This window comes from Ornithorhynchus anatinus, chromosome 11, assembly GCF_004115215.2.
Source record: "Ornithorhynchus anatinus isolate Pmale09 chromosome 11, mOrnAna1.pri.v4, whole genome shotgun sequence".
NCBI classification, from domain to species: Eukaryota; Metazoa; Chordata; class Mammalia; order Monotremata; family Ornithorhynchidae; genus Ornithorhynchus; species Ornithorhynchus anatinus.
Genome location: NC_041738.1, coordinates 61934638 through 61956638, shown reverse-complemented (window position 1 = coordinate 61956638; position 22001 = coordinate 61934638). Strand labels below are relative to the sequence as shown.

General features: G+C 50.5%; 1 protein-coding gene across 3 annotated transcripts in view; it reads left to right on the top strand.

Moving 5' to 3' along the window:
• Nucleotides 1-22001, top strand: part of TANC2 (tetratricopeptide repeat, ankyrin repeat and coiled-coil containing 2) — a 404350-nt gene that overhangs the window by 290643 nt on the left and 91706 nt on the right. For all 3 annotated transcript variants that reach the window (XM_039913595.1, XM_039913597.1, XM_039913596.1), the window contains 2 exons: nt 2862-3010; nt 9401-9587. In XM_039913595.1, coding sequence (XP_039769529.1) covers nt 2862-3010; nt 9401-9587 — 336 coding nt within the window. The remainder of the gene's footprint in view (nt 1-2861; nt 3011-9400; nt 9588-22001) is intronic.

Below are 22001 nucleotides of genomic sequence, written 5' to 3'. Positions count from 1 at the left end.
CCAGCCCCGCCCCCACCCCTCTTTGCACCTTGTGTCCACCCCACCGCTTGTCACGTAAAGAGCACTTCACAAATACCACAGGACACTAGCTTGTCCATCGACTCCTCATAGGGATCCTTCCCCTTTGCCACCGAGGGGCGGTGCCGGAGGCCAGAGAATCACCGGGGCCCGGGGCCAGCGCATCTGCTTCACTGCCCGCTCTCTTCCTTTTGATTGAGTTTGGTTAACGTACTCTACGTCTATCCAGTCGTTCATGCACTCAGTCGTATTTATTGAGCGCTTACTGTGTGCAAAGCACTGTACTAAGTACCATGCGGGTTTCTCCATCAGAGGGCCCCAGTGGTACAGCGGCCATCCATTTCCACTAAGATCGGTTCCCCTGCCGCGTCTGTTTGGGTCTGCGTTTGGGGTAGCCTGCCGCTGAGAAATTAGGGAGCGGTCTTCCCACCATGCTCTCTGGACTGTGTCTGGCGCGGTGGCGCTCTGCTGGGAAGAACTCTTTGTGCCTGCGTGGGATACATTGGTCAAGGCGTGTGTACTTTGACGGCCAGGGTTTCCGTGATCCCAACCCCTGCATTCTAGGCGAATGGGGTGTGTCTGCTTGCGGACCGTGATTACTGCATTTCTGCCATTAGGCAAGACTGTGAACTTCCTGGGGCGGGCTGGCAGGAAGATCATTAAGCGAGCCAAGATTTCTTATCCAGAAGGCAGAAAAGGCAGCTTTCATTTGATTTCCGCTTTCATTTGATTTCCTTAGGTTATAACCAAATCCCCAAAAGGAAACCTGAATGATAAAGCTGGATTCCAGTTGGGCATTGCAACTGGGCTTTACCTCTAGACTGTAAGGTTGTGGTGAGCAGGGAATGTGCTTGTTATATTGATATATTGTACTCTCTCAAGCGCTTAGCACAGTGTTTTGCACACAGTAAGCACTCAATAAATTCTACTGAACGGACTTAATAAATACGATCGACTGACCGACTACAGCACCCCAGACACAGTCAATATTGGCTTGATTTCAGGTGCAGACAAGGCCCTACTTTGGCTTTAAATTAATCATAATTATAATTATGGTATTTCTTAAGTGCTTTCTATGTGTCAGGCGCTTATTGAGCGCTTGGATGGCTACAGGCAAATCAGGTTAGACACAGTCTCTGTCCCACATGGGGCTCAATCTCAATCCCCATTTTACAGTTGAGGGAGGCCCAGAGAAGTGAAGTGACTTGCCCAGGGTCACAGAGCAGACAAGTGCCAGAGCCAGAATTTGAACCCATGACCTTCTGGCTCCCAGGCCCGTACAGTATCCACTGCACCACCCTGCTGCTCATTAATTAGGGAAGCAGCATGGCCCAGTGGAAAAAGTACAGACCCGGAAGTCAAAAGACTAGGGTTCTAAACCTGGCTCTGCCACTTACTCGCTGTGTGACTTAGGGCATCAGTTGACTTCTCTGTGCCTCGGTTTCCTCAATTGTAAAATGGAGATTCCGTACCTGTTCCACCTCCTACTTTGATTGCGAACCCCATGTAGAACAGGGACTGTGTCCAACCTGATTAACTTGCATCAATCCCAGTGCTTGACACATAGTAAATGTGAAAGTAAAAGTAAAATAACTAACCTGGTGAGGGCTGTTTGTGGGGCTGTGCAGGGAGGGTAACGAGGGTGGAATACTTGCCCGAATCTTTTGGCTCCATGGGTGTCTTTCTCCACCGGCAAAGATGACATTTCCCCTTGTCCCTGAACTAAAAATGCCATGAATACCCAAGGTATCTCCTCAAGTTCAAAAAGTCATATAATAATAATAATGATGGTGTTTTGAAGTGCTTAAATGTGCCAGGCGCTGTTAAGTACTCGGGTGGAAACAAGTAATTCAGTTGGACACAGTCCCTGGCCTGTGTTGGGCATGCAGTCTCAATCCCCATTTTCCAGATGAAGTAACTGAGGCACAGAGAAGTAAAGTGACTTGCCCAAAGTCACACAGCAGACAGGTGATAGAGCCGGGCTTAGAACCCATGACCTCTGACTCCCAGGCCCGTGCTCTATCCGGAAACCAAGTGGGCTGGTGATGGAAATAAGGGTCAAACTGGACCACAGCTCCTTTAAGATCCTTCTCTGCTCACATTGAGGCGTAACCTGATTTTTTTGTTTTTTTTTTTTTTGGAGCCCTGGGCGTGGGGTAATGTGCTCATTGCTATATTCTGGGCCCTGATGGGTCAGTTGCAAGTCCTAGCAGCAGCGGTGCTAAATCTGTGCTGGAAAAAGTGCCAAGACACTAAATACTTGCACCTCTCCCACTCTCCTCCCACCCCCAAGGAAACGTCACCCTGACGGGGAAAGGGCTGGGGGCACTTGAGGGGCAGAACCCTTTTGTCCGAGTGGTCCCTGCTCTCCTTTGGTGGGAGCCAAGCTGAGTTGGGCAGAGTTGAAATCGGCACCTTGGAATTAGTTATTTATCTATTTACTTAGATTAATGTCCATCTCCCCCTCTAGACTGGAAGCTCGTCGTGAGCAAGGAACACGTCTACCACCCTATTTTACTGTACAGAGATATGGGGCCTGGAGCCGGGGTCAGGCGCGATAACGGCGGCCATGCTGGGCTGCCGGGAGATGAGGGTGTTTTTCGTTTAAGCTGATCCCAGACCAATCCCGAGATTGAAAGCGGATTAAGAAAGATCTGATCGTACACCCTGCCCCCCCGAGAAAATAAATTTCCAGGCAGAAGCAGTAAGGCTGGGGGGGATCAAAGGGGGGAACCGTCTATGACGGAAACGGCCGAAGGCGGGAACTGCGGCCCTGTCACTGTGAGGGCTTGATTGGATCTCCTGCTTTTGTCTCCCCTCTCTCTGTCCCTCTGTCTCTCCAGGGGATGCGGAACAGGAGCTCGGCCCCCCGCCATCCGTAGATGAGGCGGCAAACACACTCATGACTCGCCTGGGCTTCCTCCTCGGAGAGAAAGTCGCGGACGTCCAGCCGGGGCCCCAGTACAGCATGGAGGTGCAGGATGAGGCTCAGGTAAAGAGCGGGCCCCGCCAGCGGAACCCCTACCCTGAATCCTCCCTCCCCCCGGCACCGTTCATCTGTCCGTCCAGCTCCACTGGTGGTCAGTCTTCCTCTTCGACAAAGGGTGTTGTGGGTCATCTGATGAGGCGACGTGGCCTAGCAGGAACAGTATGGGCTACTTGTCTGCTTGGCGACCTTGGGCAAATCAGATTCCTTCTCTGAAATACCTCTTCTCTCTCCCTTTTAGACTGTGAGTCCCCTTGTAAGACAGGGCCTATGTCCAATCCATCTATACTCTATCTACCTCAGGACTTAGTAATTATGGTACTTGTTAAGTGCTTACTACGTGCCAGGCCCTGTTCTGATACAAGGTAATCAGGTTGGACACAGTCCCTTTCTCACGTGGGGCTCACCGTCTTAATCCCCATTTTACAGATAAGGTAACTGAGGCCCAGAGAAGTTAAGTGATTTGCCAAGGTCACACAGATACGTGGTGGAGCCAGGATTATTACCCAGGTCCTTCTGACTCCCAGGCCGATGCTCTATCCACTAAGTCACTCTGCTTATTACAGTGCTTGGTACAAAGGAAGCACTTATCGTTTTATGCTTGACTTCGAATGCGGCCAAGGGCCGTTCTTTGATTGTTTTCATCGGCAAGCTCCTCTGAAAAGTGGGAATTAAATTCGACTTCCAGGTCCCAGGTCAGGCTGGCTGGAGCACTGCCAATCAGTCGTCATATTTATTGACCATTTATCATGTACAGTTGCACCAGAAGCCTAGTGTTATGAGTTCAGGACTGGGAATCAGGAGTCTTGGGTCCCACCCTGCTGGGAGGCCTCAGGACAGTCACTCAACCTCTCTGTGCCTCCGTTTCCCCACGTAAAAGATGGTGATAGTAATACTTGCCTTTCCTTGTCACCCAGGGGGGTTGTGAGGATGAGCGATGATGAATGGTGAAAAATCATTTTGGAAAAGCCAAGTAGTAGTACCATGTTGTTGATGATGACGGTTTCCTTGGAATTGTAACTTTAACACACTGGTGCTTATTTTGACCAAGACCACTCTCTTGTGGGAGACCAGCCCCATTTTGAGATGGGAGAGAGATAAGTGACAAATCCATTTTAACTAAGATAGTTTCAGCGCACGTGGAAATTGTTTCTTTTAGAAGATGCCCGACAGCAATGCGGCGATCAAGGAAACGGTGTGATTTTTTTATCACCGATTCTTCTCAAGTCACATTTCCTTCCTAACGTTGGAGAGAGTGCCTACAACTTTCAGGTTCACCCTAAGCCCTCCCACTTCCATCTGTTCCCATCCAAGATTTTGTCCTGGACTCACTGACCTTCGCCACGGGCAGCAACTCAGCTTCCCGTCGCTTTTTCCCAAATGGCTCACGGAAGCAACCAACAGCAGGTACAGATGTCCGTGAAAGGCAGTCACAGTTGAGTCGTCATGTGGTAGAATGAAACGTCAGTCACACACGGGTCTTTTCAGCCACACCTGCCAATGTGGATAGATTTTTCCCAATCAGCAACAGCAGATATAGTACTAATATTATTTATGGTTCATTTACTGTGTCCAGAGCACTGTACTAACATGGGGCGACGATCCACGGTTGGGAACGAGGTGCTGTCCCTGTCCATTGAGACTCACATCAGTCATGGTCCTAGGAGTCAGAGGACTCCTTAATCCCGGCTCCGCCACGTGTCCGCTACATGACCTTGGGCAAGTCACTTAACTTTTCTGTTCCTCAGTTGCCTCTCCCCTGTAAAGTGGGAATTAAATCCTACTAACAGGTCCCAGGTCAGGCTGGCTGGAGCACTGCCAATCAATCATCATATTTATTGACCATTTAACACGTACAGAGCACTGTACTAAGCACTTAGGATTGTACAGTGCAATACAGTTGGTGGACAAGATCCCTGCCCTCAAAAAGGTTACAGACTAGTGGGTGAGACAAATGTTAAACTAAATTACAGAGAGGGGAAGGGGCAGAATGGAAGACTCTATGTAAGGTGCTGTGCAGGACTGTAATAATAATGATGGTATTTGTTAAGCGCTTACTATGTGCCAAGCACTGTTCTAAGTGCTGGGGTAGATACAAGGTCATTAGGTTGTCCCACATGGGGCTCACAGTCTTAATCCCCATTTTCCAGATGAGGAAGCTGAGGCCCAGAGAAGTGTAGTGACTTGCCCAAGATCACACTGCAGACGAGTGGCAGAGCAGGATTAGAACCCATGAACTCTGACTCCCAAGCCCGGGCTCTTTCCACTGAGCCACTTTGTGGAGTGGCAAAGGTGATGAAAGGTGGCTGTGTATTTGTAAAATGAAGCAAAAACCTGCCTGAAGGAACAAATGTAATCCCTTGGACGGGTGGTAGAGGGACAGGGTTTTTCTGTTTGATGATTTCTGTGGAGTGGGGAAAGCCCCAACACAGCAAAGTGAAGCCAGACTTTGTCTCTGACTCATCTCTGTACGAGAAAGAGAGTTCTTAGGCTATCTGTGCCTGGACAGCACAGAACCAAGAAATCGCTGGGTGAGCCTTGTTGAAAGAAAAATGCTAACAATCATTGTATTTGCTAAGCACCTAGAATGCACTGGTCACTGTGCTAAGCGCTGGGGTAGGCACAAGATCGGGCAGGGAGCTCACAGTCAAAATAGGAGAGAGAACAGGTATTGACTCCCCATTTGCCAGATAAGGAAACTGAGGCACAGAGAAGTAAAGTGATTTGCCCGAGGTCCCACAGCAGACAAGTGGTGGAATGGGATTAGAAGCCAGGTCCTCTGACTCCTAGGCTCAGGCGCTCTCCCTCCGGCTCTCCAGAGTCTCCGTCTGGTTCCGGCATGTGATTGTGCCCCCAGAGTAGGTCAGGGAGAAGTCCTCGCCCTCTAACTGGGATTAAAGTGCTGGGGGCCTCGGTCTAGTCATTGGCACGCACAGGTCCGGGGTGACCCACTCGGGGTTATGCAAGAACCAGAGCCAGAGGGTTTTAGCCCCAGCCACTTCCTCTCTCACTTTCTCTCTCAGGTCTCTGGTAAATCAGAATCTTACCTGGGATACATCCGGACTCTTGCCACACTAGGGGAGGGCTATCGCGGCCGCTTCGCCCACAGGTCCCGAGGGCACTTTTGCAACCGAAGGCCCGGAGATTTCCCAGTGGAACGTGAGCCCTTGTAGTGTTGGTAGGACCCACCCAGCTCGACCTGAGCTGTAGGGCTCCCTGCGGCCTCCCCGGGGCCGGCCGGAAGCCCCCGGGGCGGGGAGCCCGGCACCTGCCCTCGGTCGGGCTGTGCGGAGGTTCACGGGGACAACGCTGTTGTGGGACTGGTGGGGGCCTGGCTGAGTGGAATGAGCTCAGGACCGACAGTCAGAAGACCCGGCTCAGCTGTGTGACTGTGGGCAAGTCACTTCACTTCTCTGTGCCTCAGTTCCCTCATCTATAAAATGGGGATGAAGACTGTGAGCCTCACGTTGTACAACCTCATTCCCCTGTATCTACCCCAGCGCTTAGAACAGTGCTCTGCTCGTAGTAAGTGCTTACCAAATACCAACATTATTATTATTATTATTAATCCCAACTCTGCCACTTGCCTGGTAGGTGACCTTGGGCAATTCACTTCGTCACCTTTTTGTGCCTTAGTATCCTCTTCCGTTAGAGAAGCAGCGTGGTTCAGTGGAAAGAGTCCGGCCTGGGGAGTCAGAGGTCATGGGTTCCAATCCCGGCTCTGCCACTTGTCAGCTGTGTGACTGTGGGCAAGTCACTTAACTTCTCTGTGCCTCAGTGACCTCATCTGTAAAATGGGGATAAAGACTGGGAGCCTCACATGGAACAACCTGATGACCCTGTATCTACCCCAGCACTTAGAACAGTGATCTGCACATAGTAAGCGCTTAGCAAATACCGACATCATTATTAAGTGAAGGATATAATACCTTCATCTCCCTTTCTCTTAGGCTATGAGTCTGTGTGGAGGCCAAGAACTGTATATAATCTGATTATCTTGTGTCTGCATGATTAGTGGGAATAGGCGTAGTACTAGGAAGCTCGTCATGAGCAGGGAATATGTTTGTTTATTGCTATATTGTACTCTCCCAAGCACTTGACACAGTGTTCCGCACACAGTAAGCCTTCAATAAATACGACTGACTGACTAGTATTGGCGTAAAACTATTGGGTCACCGCAGTAAGGGTGAGCAGGACCTACTTTCTGATTTCCTCATCGATTAATCTTTTGTCGGGGGGTCCAGCTTGGGAGAGTGGTGGGTCTGTAGGCTCTCCTTTCACAGGGTCAGGTGAAAAATAGTTCATCTCTTCCCCCCGGTGGGTGTGTGATATTCTTCTGGGAGCTTGGTCCGGGGCCTCTCGAAGAGCATAATAGAACAATGCCATCTTGGGTTTTTTCATAGGATTGGTTATTTTCCAAATGACACGGGGATCTCAGTCGTCTGACCTGTTCTCACCGCGCTCCTCCAGGAAGTGACTCACCGGCTCTCCTGCCGCCGCGGCTCCCAGGCCGCAGCCCCCGGTGACTAGAGGAAGCAGAGGAAGTTTGCTTTTCTTTTCGGTGACTCTGCAGGAGAGTTCGCCCCAGCCAGTCCCTGGCACACTTTTCTCCCAGCACTTTTTTTTCCACGGCATTTGTTCAGTGCTTAGTATGTGCCAGGCACTGTACTAAGCACTGGGGTAGATATTAGATCACCAGGTTGGACACAGTCTGTGTTCCCCATGGGCACATAGTCTTAATCTCCATTTTTCAGATGAGGTAACTGAGGCACAGAGAAGTGAATGACTTGCCCAAGGTCACACAGACAGGATCAGAACCCAGGTCCTTCTGACTCCAAGGCCCGTGCTCCATCCACCAGGCCACACTGCCTCTCTATCTTCCCCTTCTTCAGTGAGGAGCAAAGCCCTGCCTTCCAGAAGGCCGGGACCGCCCGTCCCCCCAGGAGGATAGAACACCCGGCTCCCTCCCCCTACCATTTTGCATCCCAGGAAGCCCCAGCTCTCCTTGCTGGCTCTCAGACCGCAGCCATTTCCATTTCCTTGAGGTCCAAAATTGGGGCGGGGAACGGCTGCTCCACCCTCCCGGGGGGGGGGGGGGGGGGGGCTGCCCACTGCAGGAGCTGTTTCCATTCCTTTGGGCCTGGTTTGGGGAGAGGTTGGAGAGTGGGGAGGGAGAATCGTCATCCTCTGAGCTCGGCGTGGGCGGGGATTGTGTGTACCGACACGACTGTACTCTCCCAAGCGCTTAGTAGAGTCCTCTGCACACAAAACCACTCACTGCCATTAACTGATTGATTGCTTGGCTCACGAAAGGGGTTTGGGCCCAGCAGCGATCGCTGCTGACAGGGTGTCCGTTCCCTACGGCAGCCTGTGCCCGCTACCTCTGCCAGCCAGCTCACAGTTGGCATATGAGCAGTTGTGCCATCTGGGCAAAGAAGGGCGGTTGTCTCAGCACAACTCAGCACCATATAATGATATATATATATAATATTTATACCATATAATAATAATGACGCTGGTATTTGTCTAGTGCTTAGCCTGTGCTAGGCCCCGGGCGTCCGTACAAAATAATCAGACCAGAAACCATCCTCGTCCTCCCGGGGCTTACAGTGTAAAGTTGACCTGTGGGAATGTCCTTCCCCCGATGGCTCCCGGCCGGCTCTGAGCCTGCCACAGATGCAGTCGGCAACTTTTACTTACCCCGGGGCAAGGTCCCCTGTGACGGACTGGAGCCGGTGAAATGCTGCAGTGAGTGGATGGGTTATGCAGGCCCTGAACAAGCCTGCCTCCACTGGACCAGAAGCTAAGAAGGAAGGAAAAAGTCATAAGCCATCTGAGACTTGAATGGATGGAAATGGCAGAGAAATCCTGTACTTCATAGGATTTCCTGTGTGCATTTAACGCCTCACTGTGGACATTCAACCCAAAGCGAGGTCACGCTGTTTGCCTGCCCTCGCTCCTCTCTTTCCTGCCTCTGCCCGGATAGGGAAACGCAGATGCCCTTCTTCTTTCTGGGGAGGTGGTCCTGGCTCGGGCGCCATCCTACTGCGAGGAGAAAGGCGCGTGTTTCACCCTGACAGACATCAGGCCTGGCTCGGGTTTCTCTCGGGTTCTGTGCTCGTGATGGTTTCCCTGCATCTCATGCCCAGTGCCCAACCCAGAACCCCGTGGGCCTGGAACTAAAAGCAGCAACAGACGGCCACTCTCGGAGAAGGTTGGCACCGCTCACGGCCCGCGGGAGCCGTCCCCGCCGGCTCACTTCCCCTCTCCCCGAGGCGAGCGGTGACAACGTGCGTGCGTGCGGACGCGGGTGGAGGGCCTCGGCCGCCATCTCCCCGCGTGCTGTCGGAGGGGCCCGACTTGGCTGACGTGGTCCCGGTTCCCCTGTCTATTCAGACGTCAGCGGTGAGCCAGAGGATCAGCCCCTGCTCCACCCTGACCAGCAGCACCGCCTCCCCGCCGGCCAGCAGCCCCTGCTCCACCCTGCCGCCGGCCGGGACCAATGCGGCCGCCAAGGACTGCACCTTCGGAGCCGTCACCAGCCCCACCTCCACCCTCGAGAGCAGAGACAGCGGCATCATCGGTGAGTAGCAACATTTTCCAGCCGGCCCCGGGGCCGCTCCCCTCCTGAAAAATAAGGGCCCGGCTGGGGCGCGAAAAACGCGGTTAAAATTCCAAGTGGGCCGGCTTCGATAAAGGCCGTTGCCTAGGAATGCCTTCCTCCTTCCCCTTTCCTCTCTTCCTCACCTCATCCCTCCTGCTGCGATTTCTCAGCAGGAAATGCGTAAGCTCGTTGTGGGCAGGGAATGTATCTGTTACATTGTACTCTACCAAGTGCTTAGTACAGCGCTCTGCGCACAGTAAGCACTCAATAAATACGATTGACTGACTGTCCCACAGAATGGACAGTAAAAACGTCTCTGGAAAAAGACTCAAGTGAACAGGATGGAAGCCGGTGGTTTTTCATTTGGGGTTTTGGAGAAGTGGGGGTGTTTTTGGTTGTTTGTAAATCTTATTGCAGTCTCTCGCCTCTCCTTTTAAAATTAGCCCCGGGGGTCGATGTAACTAGAGTTTTACTTTCCTCCCCGACTAGACTGGAAGCTCCTGGAGAGCAGAGATCACATCTGCTAACTCTGTTGTACTCTCCCAAGTACATAATTCGTTCAATGGTATTTATTGAGCGCTTACTATGTGCAGGGCAATTCAAAGCTCTGCACCCAGTAGGCACTCAATAAATACTCTCGATTGATTGATACCCTGCTAGATTGTAAGCTCCTCCAGGGCAGAGATCACATCTGCTAACTTTTTTGTAATCTATCAGGCCCTTCATGCAGCACTCTGCACACAGTTGACACTCAATAAATACTGTCCAGTTTTAAGTACCCATTAGACTGTAAGCTCTTTGAATCCAAAGAGCATGGCTACTAACTCGAATTTCCTCTTCTCAAGCATTTCGAACAGTGCGGTGTACACAGAAGGCTTTCGGTAGAAGCCCTGTATGGACAGTTAGATTTCTGTTGTAGAGATTCAGCACGGCCTAATGGAAAGAGCACAGGCCTGTCAGTTAGAGGACCTGGATCCTAATCCCCACTCTCCCGCTTGCCTGCTGCGAGACCTCGGTCAAGTCACTTCACTTTTCGAGCCTCAGTCTCTCCCTCTCCTCCAGACTGCGAACGCCACGTGGGACGGGAACAGTGTCTGATCTGATAGTCTCATAGCTACCCCAGTACTTCGTATATATTAGTAGTGTTATTGTTATTATTATTATTGTTGTCATTGTTATCCTTTGGGTCAGCTCCCAGTGCACTTCTCCCTCTGCCCAGGGCTTACTGACTGGCAGAAAATTTCCCAAAAGGGGAAGTTGAGAGTAAGAAAACAGCAGAACAGTCGACCAGAAGTGTGGCATTGATCTGGAGCCTCTTCCGTTCTCGACCGAGACCCCTTGAGCCTATATTTATTTTTATTTTTACGGTATTTGCTAAGTGCTTACTGTGTGCCAGGTACTGCTACTGAGCGCCGGGGTAGATCCAAGCTTATCAGGTTGGACAGGGTCCATGTCCCACATGGGGCTCACAGTCTTAATCCCCATTTTGCAGGTGAGGTAACTGAGGCAAAGGGAAGCTAAGTGGCTTGCCCAAGGTCACAGAGCAGATAAGTGTTGAAGTCCTCCTGACTCCCGGGCCCGTGCCCTGTCCGTTAGGCCAAACTGCTTGGGCCGTGCTGTTTCTTATTATTTTTTTTGTTGGCATCAAGCAAAACGTTCAACCGTCCCCAGGCTCTGGGCCGCTGCAGCTTAAATGTATCGGCTCCATTGCTCAGGTCTCAAGGGTGCGAGAGAAGAAGACAAGGGACTCGTCCGACGAGGACGATCAGGTTCCTGGGTTCCCCCGAAATCCTTCCGCGAGCCTGGCAGCATCCATGGGGCAGCCTGCCTGGTTCCTCACCTGGCCCTGGGACCTTGACAGTCCCCCAGGAACAGCCTGATTCCCCGTTCTGCTTCCTTAAATGCGTTTTCTGCACCATTCATTCATTCATTCATTCAATAGTATTTATTGAGCGCTTACTATGTGCAGAGCACTGTACTAAGCGCTTGGAATGGACAAATCGGTAACAGATAGAGACGGTCCCTGCCCTTTGATGGGCTTACGGTCTAATCGGGGGAGTCAGACGGACAAGGACAATGGTGATAAATAGAGTCGAGGGGAAGAACATCTCATTAAAACAATAGCAAATAAATAGAATCAGGGTGATGTACATCTCATTAAACAAAATAAATAGGGTGATGAAGATATATACGGTCGAGCGGACGAGTACAGTGCCGAGGGGATGGGACGGGAGAGGGGGAGGAGCAGAGGGAAAGGGGAGAGAAGAGGGTTTAGCTGTGGAGAGGTGAAGGGGGGGTAGAGGGAGCAGAGGGAAAAGGGGGGAGCTCAGTCTGGGAAGGCCTCTTGGAGGAGGTGAGCTTTAAGTAGGGATTTGAAGAGGAGAAGAGAATTAGTTTGGCCATCCATCCATCACGTGACGTCTGAGCTCCCTGTCGGGACCCCAGAGCGGACCCCCGTCCCCTTCCCTTGCACGATCGGCAGTTCCTGGCTGCGGGAGGAGCCACCCTGGCGAAAGAGGGGCCGAGGCCAATCGACGTGGCTTGTTGACTCACGAAGCCTCGTGGTGAATATTTCATCAGTGCCAGATGTGGACTGCCGCCGGGTCTTTGCGGTCTGAGTCAGGTTGAACTCAGTGTGTATGTATTAGTGAGAATCAGGATCTAAGAAGACCCGGTTGGAGGAAAAAAATCATGGCTGTAGAAAATTCGGGAGAAGGCTTCTAGGCTCGTCATTCTTCTCCCTTGAGAGCGTGTTAGATTTGCTTCCCTCCCTGCCCCTGAGAGGACTTTTCTAGGTAAAGTTTCTGACCAATTTCTGTTTCTGAAAGTTTCTGTTGTCCCCCAAGCAATGGGAGAAGGAAGTGGCTCAGCCCCCAAACTCGAGAGAAGATCTTTGGCCAAGTGAGACCCCAGCTGTGAAAGTAGCCGGTAATTCCTTGGGGGTCGCTCGCTGGCTGGCGGGCGGACCTGCGTCTCCCAAGGGATCAGGTTTGGGCCCTCTAGGACATAAGCGCAATGCGGGCAGGAAACATGTCTACCGACACTGTTATACTGTACTCTCCCAAGCGTTTAATACAGTGCTCTGCACAGAGTAAACGCTCATTAAATACCATTGATCGATTGGTGATCAGAAGAGGTCCTGTGGGGGTGTGAAGCGGGATGAGCAGAACCAGAATCTAGCTGTTGGAAAAGTGGGGGAATGGGAAGACGTCACAAAGAAGCAGCGTGGCTCAGTGGAAGGAGCCCGGGCTTGGGAGTCAGAGGTCATGGGTTCGAATCCTGGCTCTGCCGCTTCTCAGCTGTGTGACTTCGGGCAAGTCACTCAACTTCTCTGTGCCTCAGTTCCCTCATCTGTAAAATGGGGATGAAGACTGTGAGCCTCCCGTGGGACAACCTGATTACCCTGTATTCATTCAATAGTATTTATTGAGCGCTTACTATGTGCAGAGCACTGTACTAAGCGCTAGGAATGAACAAGTCGGCAACAGATAGAGACAGTCCCTGCCGTTTGACGGGCTTACGGTCTAATCGGGGGACAACCTGATTATCCTGTATCTACCCCAGCGCTTAGAACAGTGCTCTGCACATAGTAAGCGCTCAACAAATACCAAAAAAAAAGAAAAAAGGCATTCACTCTTCCAAACCTCTCCATAGGGCTCTGTTGCACCATGTGGGCATTTAGTGTATATTAACTGTGGTATTTGTTAAACTCTTACTGTGTTCCAGGCACTTTACTAATCGCTGGGGTGGTTACAAGCAAATCGGATTAGACACAGTCCCTATCCTACACGGGGCTCCCAGTCTCGATCCCCAGTTTATAGATGAGGCTAACTGAGGCTCAGAGAAGTGAAGTGACTCACCCAGGGTCACACAGCAGACAAGCGGTGGAGCAGGGATTAGAGAAGCAGTGTGGCTCAGTGGAAGGAGCACGGGCTTTGGAGTCAGAGGTCATGGGTTCAAATGCCGGCTCTGCCACTTGTCAGCTGTGTGACTGTGGGCAAGTCACTTAACTTCTCTGTGTCTCAGTTACCTCATCTGTAAAATGGGGATTAAGACTGTGAGCCCCATGTGAGACAACCTCAATGACAAATTACACTTAGAATAATCTAATCAATCATATAATCAGTGATATTTATTGAGCACTTACTGTGTTCAGAGCACTGTACTAAGCAAATGAGAGTACAATACAATAGAGTTGGTAGACACGTTGCCTGCTCAAAACCAGTTTACAGTCAAATCTGCAAGAGGCAGAGTGACCTAGTGGAAAAAGCACAGTGAGAAGTTAAGGGACCTGGGTTCTAATCCTGGCTCTGCCGCTTGCCTGCTGTGTGACCTTGGGCAAGTCACTTAAATTCTCTGTGCCTCGGTTTCCTCATCTGTAAAATAGGGATTAAGACTGTGAGCCCCGGGTGGGACAAGGAACTGTGTCCAATCCGATGATCTTGTAACTGCCCCAGTGCTTAGTACAGTTCCTGGCACAAAGTAAGTGCTTACTGCAGGCCATAATCTTATATGCAGTGCCATCACCGCCCTCCTTTTCCACCGCCACCCGCAATCCCACGACCTCAGGGTCGTCTTCGGTGTCACTCATTTCTCTCTATTCTGAGTTCTGCTGGATCTTCCTGCTCGGGAAACCGTGGCTCCTCTCCTGTCTGTCCACAATCCCTCTGAATTGGGCTGGAATTGATTGGATTCTGAAAACAGCCTCTTCTGAGCACCGTCTACCCCCAGCTTCCCCCTTCTCACATCTGTCTTCCTTGCAACTCAATTTTTCATCTTTCTAAAATGCTGTTGGGCTCCATCCCTCTTTCAGCAGAAGCCTTCAGGCTCCCTGTTTTATAAAGCCCCCTAACCACCAGCACCAAGGTTCTCCACCAGCTGGCTCCCTCCCACCGCTTACCTTATCTGTGCCTCAGTTTTCTCACCAGAAAAATGGGAGTTCAACACCTGCTCTCTGTCTCCCTCGGATTGTGAGTCCCATGTGGGCCAGCAACTGTGTCTGACCCAATGATCTTTGTGTGTCCCCCAGCCCTTAGAACAATCCACCCAGTAAGGGCTTAATGGACAACACACTAATAATGGTTATTAATGATGATAATTATTATCGCTCCTCTGCTCCCTTCTTCCGGTTCAACTTCAGATCACATTCTTTGCATCTCCCAGGCAAGCTTTTTAACTAATTGTCCCTTGCTCCCAATTCTCCCATCTTGAGTCCACTGCTCTGCCCCATCTTCGTCCCTGGAATGTCTGCTCCTGTCAGCTTGGCCAAGCCACTTTCCCTCCCCTTCTTCAAAGCCCATCTGAAAGGCCACCTCCTCCAGGGAGAATGTTCAGATTAATCCGTCTATGTCCCAGCCATGCCATCTCACCAGCTAACTGAAATGATCCTCCTCTAGACTGTAAGCTCACTGTGGGCAAGGAATGTGTCTGTTGAATCGTACTCTCTCAAGTGCTCAGTAGAGTGCTCTGCACACCATCGGTCGGTCGATTGATTGATCTGCTATGTCACTAGCACTGTTTCGTGTGTTCACTTGTTTATTTTTCTCCACGTTCCCACTGTGTGAGACTAGAGTATATTCATCGATGTGTGTCTGGTCCCCCATTGTAAATTCCTCAGGGACAGGGACCACATTTTCTAATTCTTTCATTTGCCTGCCTGGAGCCTAGGACAGTGTTGTTCATGATGGCACCGCTCCCCATCTCGTGTTGGGACAGAAATGGTCAGTCAGTCGTATATATCGAGCACTCACTGTGTGCAGAACACTGCACCACAGTAAGTGGTGAGGGGCCAGGGAAGAAATAGGGCTCAGAGACCGCTCTGCCTGACCAGATTCCACATCCGGTAGGTTGCAGATGATTGACTAGACATCCTGATGAGTTACTAATTGGACTACTCTCCCAGATGCTTAGTACAGTGCTCTGCACACAGTAAGTGCTCATTGAATACCATTGTTTGATTGGTACTTGTTCAGTGCTCCCTATGTAATGAGCACCGTACTAAGAGCTGGGGTGGAGCCAAGGCAGTTTGACACATTCCCTGCCCCCCAGTCTAAGGGGCAGAAAGTGAACATCCTGAATCCCCATTTTATTGATGAGGAAACTGAGGCACAAAAAAGCCAAATGACTTGCCCAAAGGGACCTAGCAGGCAAGCGGCAGAGCCAGGATTAGGACCCGTGTCCTCCGACTCCCCAACTCGGGATCTTTCCACTAGGCCACGCGGATGCTCTGAATAAACCAGGCCGGCTTCTCGGAGGAAAAGTTTTTTCCATCATTGACATTCCTGCTAAGCTCATGAAGTGCCCCGCTTTCTGGCCACTGCTGGCTGGACTGGGAGTCTGTCCCGAGACCTCTGGGGAGCAAGGAGGGAGGGAGGGAGCGAGCAGGGCGGAGGTTACCCCCACATGGTTTCATCATCTAGCAGGTCAAGAGCGGAATGCCAAATGCCCCCTGTGCTCTGCACACAGTAAACACTCGATCCGTAACATTGATGGATTTATTTTTAATGAAATTTGTTACGTGCTTACTGGGTGCCAGGCACTGTACTGAGCACTGGGGTAGATACAAGATAATCAGGTTGGATCCAGTCTCTGCCACACACAGGGTTCTCAGTCTTCATCCCCATTTTACAGATGAGGTCACTGGGGCCCAGAGAAGTGAAGCGACTTGCCCAAGGTCACACAGGAGACAAATGGCGAAGCCTGGATTAGAACCCAGGCCCTCTGCCTCTCAGGCCCGTGCCCTCTCCACTTCTCGCTAGGCCACCCTGCTTCTCTTGCGGATCGATTGCCTGGGACTCTGCAGTGCAAACCTAGTTTCCGAATGTAGCGATCTGCCCACAGGCTCCACCGGAGAAGCCCCCCCCCCCGCCAAGTCAGTAAGTCATATGTCTACATCTTGGCACCAAGGAGACGGCGAGGAGTTTGGCTCCAAATTTTCACAGTAGTGACCTTGTTTGTCAGTGTACTTAAAACAACGATGCATTGTGTTGTCGCTCTTGGTTTCTGTCACATCTGCCTTCCAAGTGATGAATTCCATTCTTTCTTAGTGGTTCCTGTTCTTGGTCTGCAGCTAATTGTCAGACCCGGCATTACGGATATAAGACTAAATCTCAAAAAGCCAGAGTTCGAGGGTCCCTTATTTTCACTGAGGGGCATCTGTTACCCTTTATTTCATGTTAGACTGTACACTGTAACCTTTAAACTATATACTCTAGCCTGTAAGCTTGTTATGGGCAGGGACTGCATCTGTTTTATTGTACTCTCCCGAGTACTTAGTAATAATAATAATAATTGGGGTATTTGTTAAGCACTTACTATGTGCCAGGAACCATACTAAGCGCTGCGGTGGATATAAGCAAATGGGGTTGGACACAATCTCTGTCCCATGTGGGGCTCACAGTCTTTATCCCCATTTTACAGAAGAGGTAACTGGCCCAGAGAAGTGAAGTGACTTGCCCAAGATCACCCAGCAGAGAAGTGGTGGACCTGGGATTAGAACCCAGATCCTTCTGACTCCCAGGCCCGGGCTCTATCCACTGGGTCAGGCTGCTTAGTACGGTGCTTTGCACACAATAAGCGCTCAACAGATACGATTGATTGGTTGATTCTGGTCCTCCTAGGAGTTGAGGTGAGGAGCCGGGTTGTGGGGGGACAAGCATTTTCCCCTCGATGTAGCAATCCTGTTTTCTCATTGGAGAAAATAGCCTCAGCCACTGCCTGGAGAAACAGACTACACCAGCAGCCCTGACCCACTGACAATAGAGTCTGTGCCCATCAGCAAGCCCCCTTTCCCCTCCCTGCCTGCCCGTTTCGCACAATTCTTCAGCATACAACACTACACTGTTCCTCGGTTAAGGAAAAAAATCCCGTTTTTTTAAGGGATTGCTATTCAGCCACAAATTTCTCCTCTCGGGATTTATTAATTGAGGATTTGGCTCGATATTCAGAAAGCCAGCCACCAAATGGCAGCCATCCAACCTCTCTTTCCCCGGACATGGTTTGGAATTCTTTCAAGCGGGCCAACCCAGCCCGATACTAGGAAGGGAGAAATTTGCGGCATGGCTAGTAGAAGGAATATGGGCTTTGGGAGTCAGAGGACCCGGGTTCTAAACCCAGCTCTACCAGTTATCCGCTGTGTGACATTGGGCAAGTCACTTCAGTGAACCGGTGCTATTTATTGAGCACACACTGTGTAGAGAGCATTGTGAGCTTTCAGTCTAGAGTCACTTATCTGGCCCTCGGTATCCCCCTCTGTAAAATGGGGGTTCAGTGCTTGTTCTCCCTCCTACCTAGACTGGGAGCCCCATGTGGGATAGGGATTGTCCCTGATCAGATTAGCTTGCCTCTACTTCAGGGCTTAGAACAGTGTTTGACACGTAGTAAGCACTTAGTCCAATTGATCAGTGATTTTTTTTATGGTATTGGTTAAGTGCTTCCTAAACGCTGGGGTATTTATAAAGCTATTTAGGTTGGACCCAGTCCCTCTCCCACATGGGACTCACTGTCCCAGTCCCCATTTTACAGATGAGGTAACTGAGACCCAGAGAAGTTATGACTTGCCACAGGTCACAGCAGACAAGTGGCGGAGCCTGCATTAGAACTCGGGTCGGGGGCCCTCTTCCCACACACCCACCAATGCCGAGGTGCCCTGACGCATTCCCCAGCTCCAGCCCTCGAGAGCCGCCTGTTTAGGCTCCTGAAGCCGCAGGACGTCTCCAACACCATCCCACCACCGGTAGGGATTGATTTTGGCATCTCATGTTACCCCAGTGCCTTTATATTTTGGGGGGAGCCCCCTGCTTCCCATCCCCCTGCCAGGCTACAGGGCTCCAAGATGGCAAATCAGACCACAAGGTGGAGGTGAACAGACCTTTGGAGGAGCAATCAGCAGGTACCATGGCAGGGATTGTCTCTTATCTGTTGCTGAATTTTGCATTCCAACCACGAAGTACAGTGCTTTGCAGTGCTCTGCGCTCAGTAAATGCTATTGAATGAATGAATGAGACAGGGATGCCAACTTTTTGCTCAGTCTTCAGAGAGAAGCCACGGAACCGGGCTGACAGCACGGAGACTGCTGAGGGCTCGCTCCTGGGGGAGAATTTTTAGGAGGGTCACGGGGAGCTGGCCTTGTCAGCTAGGGTGGCCTTATGCAAATGTTTGGATGTGTTAAACCCCGCTCCGTAAGTAGCCCGCTGTCGGTATCTGGACCGATGGCCGTATACTGAGACCTTCTGACAGGAAGTGGGATCTAAGGGGCCTGACAGGGAGCGAGCTGTCGTCTCTGTGTTCCCTATGCCCCATCTCTGTGGAAGTGGTGGCAAAAGCCTTGTCCAATCAATCAATGATATGTATTGAGCACTTACTGTGGGCAGAGCACTGCATTAAGCACTTGGGAGAGGACAGACTCGTGCACCGCTGACAGTCTAGGGTCCGCACTCCTGTCCCCAGACTAATCTTCCTCCTGGCCAAGGCCCAACTCTTTGGTCCTGCTGTTTCCAGAGGGCCTGGGATGAGGTTTTCCTGCTCTCATCTTCCTGCTTCAGCGGCAGCCGTTCCTTCCGTGACTTTCTTTTGCTCCCCATCCTGGCCAGCCAGGCGGTGGCCTCCGTTTGCCACTGTTTTCGAGAGCTTAGTTGCAAGTGAGTAACCCTGGTCTTCTACTCCTTTACCGGTTCTAGTCCTCTAGACCGTAAGTTCGTTGTGGGCAGGGAGCATGTCTGACAACTCTGTTATATGGCATCCTCCCAAGTGCTAAGAACAGTTCAGTGCTTTGGACCCGGTAAGCGCTCAGTAAATATCATCGATTGATTGATTATGTATTTATATTAATGTCTGTCTTCCCCTCTAGACTATAAGCTTGTAGAGGTCAGGTTATGTGTCCACCAACTCTGTCATAATGTACTCTGCCAACTTAGTACAGCGCTCTGCACGCTGTAAGCGCTCAATAAGTGCCACTGATTGATTCCTTTTGGGAGAGATAGGCCAAGACCCCACCCAGCTATCTTCTAAGGCCTCCCATCCTCTCATGCAGGGCTCGGTTGGGCTCCCCAGTTTTTCTCAATCATCCTATCAGTGATATTTATTGAGTGCATACTGTATGCAGAGCGCTGTCCTGAGTACTTGGGAAAGTACAGTGGGGTTGACAGCTGTGATCCCTGCCCACAAGAAGCTCACCGTCTCCGGGAGTAATTCCCTTTCTTCTGGCTGATTTCTTTCCCTGTCTTCATCTCAAGAATTAGCTTCTATTTAGCTCATTGTCGAGGGAGCTGGCTGTGCTGGCTGACTGGGATGACAGCAAGGTCGCTCCTGCAGGTTCACTCTCACCTTCCCAGAGGGAAATGTTATAACGGGAATCGATGTACACCCGGAACTGCATGAAACACCTAAGAGGCAGCTTGCCTCATAGGAAGAGTTCCATTTTCTGCATAGCTTGTCCTAAGTTCCCTTTCAGCTTCACTGTGTACGTGGAGACGCTGAGTTCCCAGGGCAGATTCATTCATTGTCGCATTTATTCATTCATTCGGTTGTATTTACTGAATGCTTACTGTGTGCACAGCACTGTACAGAGCACTTGGGAATGTACGACACGGCAGTAAACAGTGGCATTTTCTGCCCACAGTGAGCTTACAGTTTAGAAGGGGGGAGACAGAAATCGATTAAAAATAAAGAAAATTACAGATTTGTATATAAATGTTGTGGGGCTAGGAGCAGGGAAGAGCAAAGGGTTATGCAGGCCTCCACTGGGCCAGAAGCTAAGGCGAGCAAGGGCCTGGCCACCAGTGAGCTGGGAAAACTGGGATAAAATAGGGAAGCGGCAGGGCCTACTGGAAAGAACTCAGGCCTGAGTCCTCATCCTGGCTTAGCCATTTGCCTGCCGTGTGACCTTGGGCAAGTCACTTCACTGGGAATTTCTCAGCTGTAAAATGGGGATTGAATACCTGTTCCTCTCCCGCTTAGACTGCGAGCCCTATGTGGGATGGGAATTGTGTCTGATCTGCATATACAGTATCTACCCCAGTGTTTAATACAAATACCACAATTAATAGCAACAGCAGAGGAACGTTCAGGACATGTCACCCCCCCCTTCTAAAAACTCCAGTGGTTACCATCCATCTCCGCATCAGACAAAATCTCTTCACCGTTGCCTCTAAAGTACTCCACAGCAGATTGAACCCACAGTTCGGAGGAAGAGAATCTGGGTTGTTTGGACTGAGGAGTGAAATCCTCTTTTGTTTTTGTTTTAATTATGGTATTTGCTTTGGGCTTACTTTGTGCCAGGCACTGTTCTAAGCGCTAGGGTAGTTACCAATTATCAGGTCGAACACAGTCCCTGTCCCTCATGGGGCTCACAGTCTTAATCCCCATTTTACAGATGAGGTAACTGAGGCACTTAGAAGTGAAATGACCTGCCCAACGTCACAGAGCAGTCAGGTTGCCGGGATCAGAACCCAGGTCCTCTGGCTCCCAGGCCCAGGCTTCGTCTGCTAGGCCATGTTGCTTCTTTTCCTTGACCAGTTTTTAGCCTCTGAAGGGAGACTGAAAAGGATAGGTGGTCTGAGGTCTTGATTTTACCTGCCGTTCTCAAATTCCTTTGACTGAATCCTTGATTCAGCCTTTGGCTTCCGACCTCATAACGTCTTTCCCTCCGGCTATCCGTGTTTGCTTAGGAAGGCAATATCAGATTTTAAACACTCTGCCAACTTTGTGTATTTGCCATTTCAAAGGAATTGCCCTATGCAAAATCAAACCCTGTATTTTACACTCCAAATAAAACTTACTCAAAGAAAATGCACTCAACAACCGTATGGGGAGAACGGTCCACATCACGCAACTACATTGCACATTTCCACGGGATGTTTTGATCACATGAAAATCCTCTTTGGGGGAATTTCCCCTTTGTTGGTGCTTCCTGAAAACAGATTTGTTTGAAACTCCTTCTTGTGGCATGACGAGCCTTTTGAGGCCAAAGTACTTTCATATGGAAGTGTGAATAGTGGCAGGGGGGCTTCTTACCAGCCTGGTGAGTTGGCGCATCGCAACGGCTGACGACTCGGGTTTCATATTTATGTTATTTCCTTCTTCTGAAATGACCCAGTTTCTTAGCCTCCTACCCCGTGTTCCAACAAGAAGGGAGATTTTTTCGGCAGAAGTGCTCATCCTGTAACTCCAGCCTCTTGATGCATTCCTGAAAAGTACCAACCGTGACTGAAAATATAAGGCCTTTTTTTTTTTTTTTTTTTTTAACACTTAGGGTTCGGTATTTGGTTTTCACTGGGCGTAAGTCATGGATCAGGGACGATGTCATCGTACAATTTTAAAGAAGTTAAGATCTCATTTTGGTGAGGTGCAAAATGGTGCTGTGCGGTTATTAGATGAGGGAAGGGTCCCAACTAC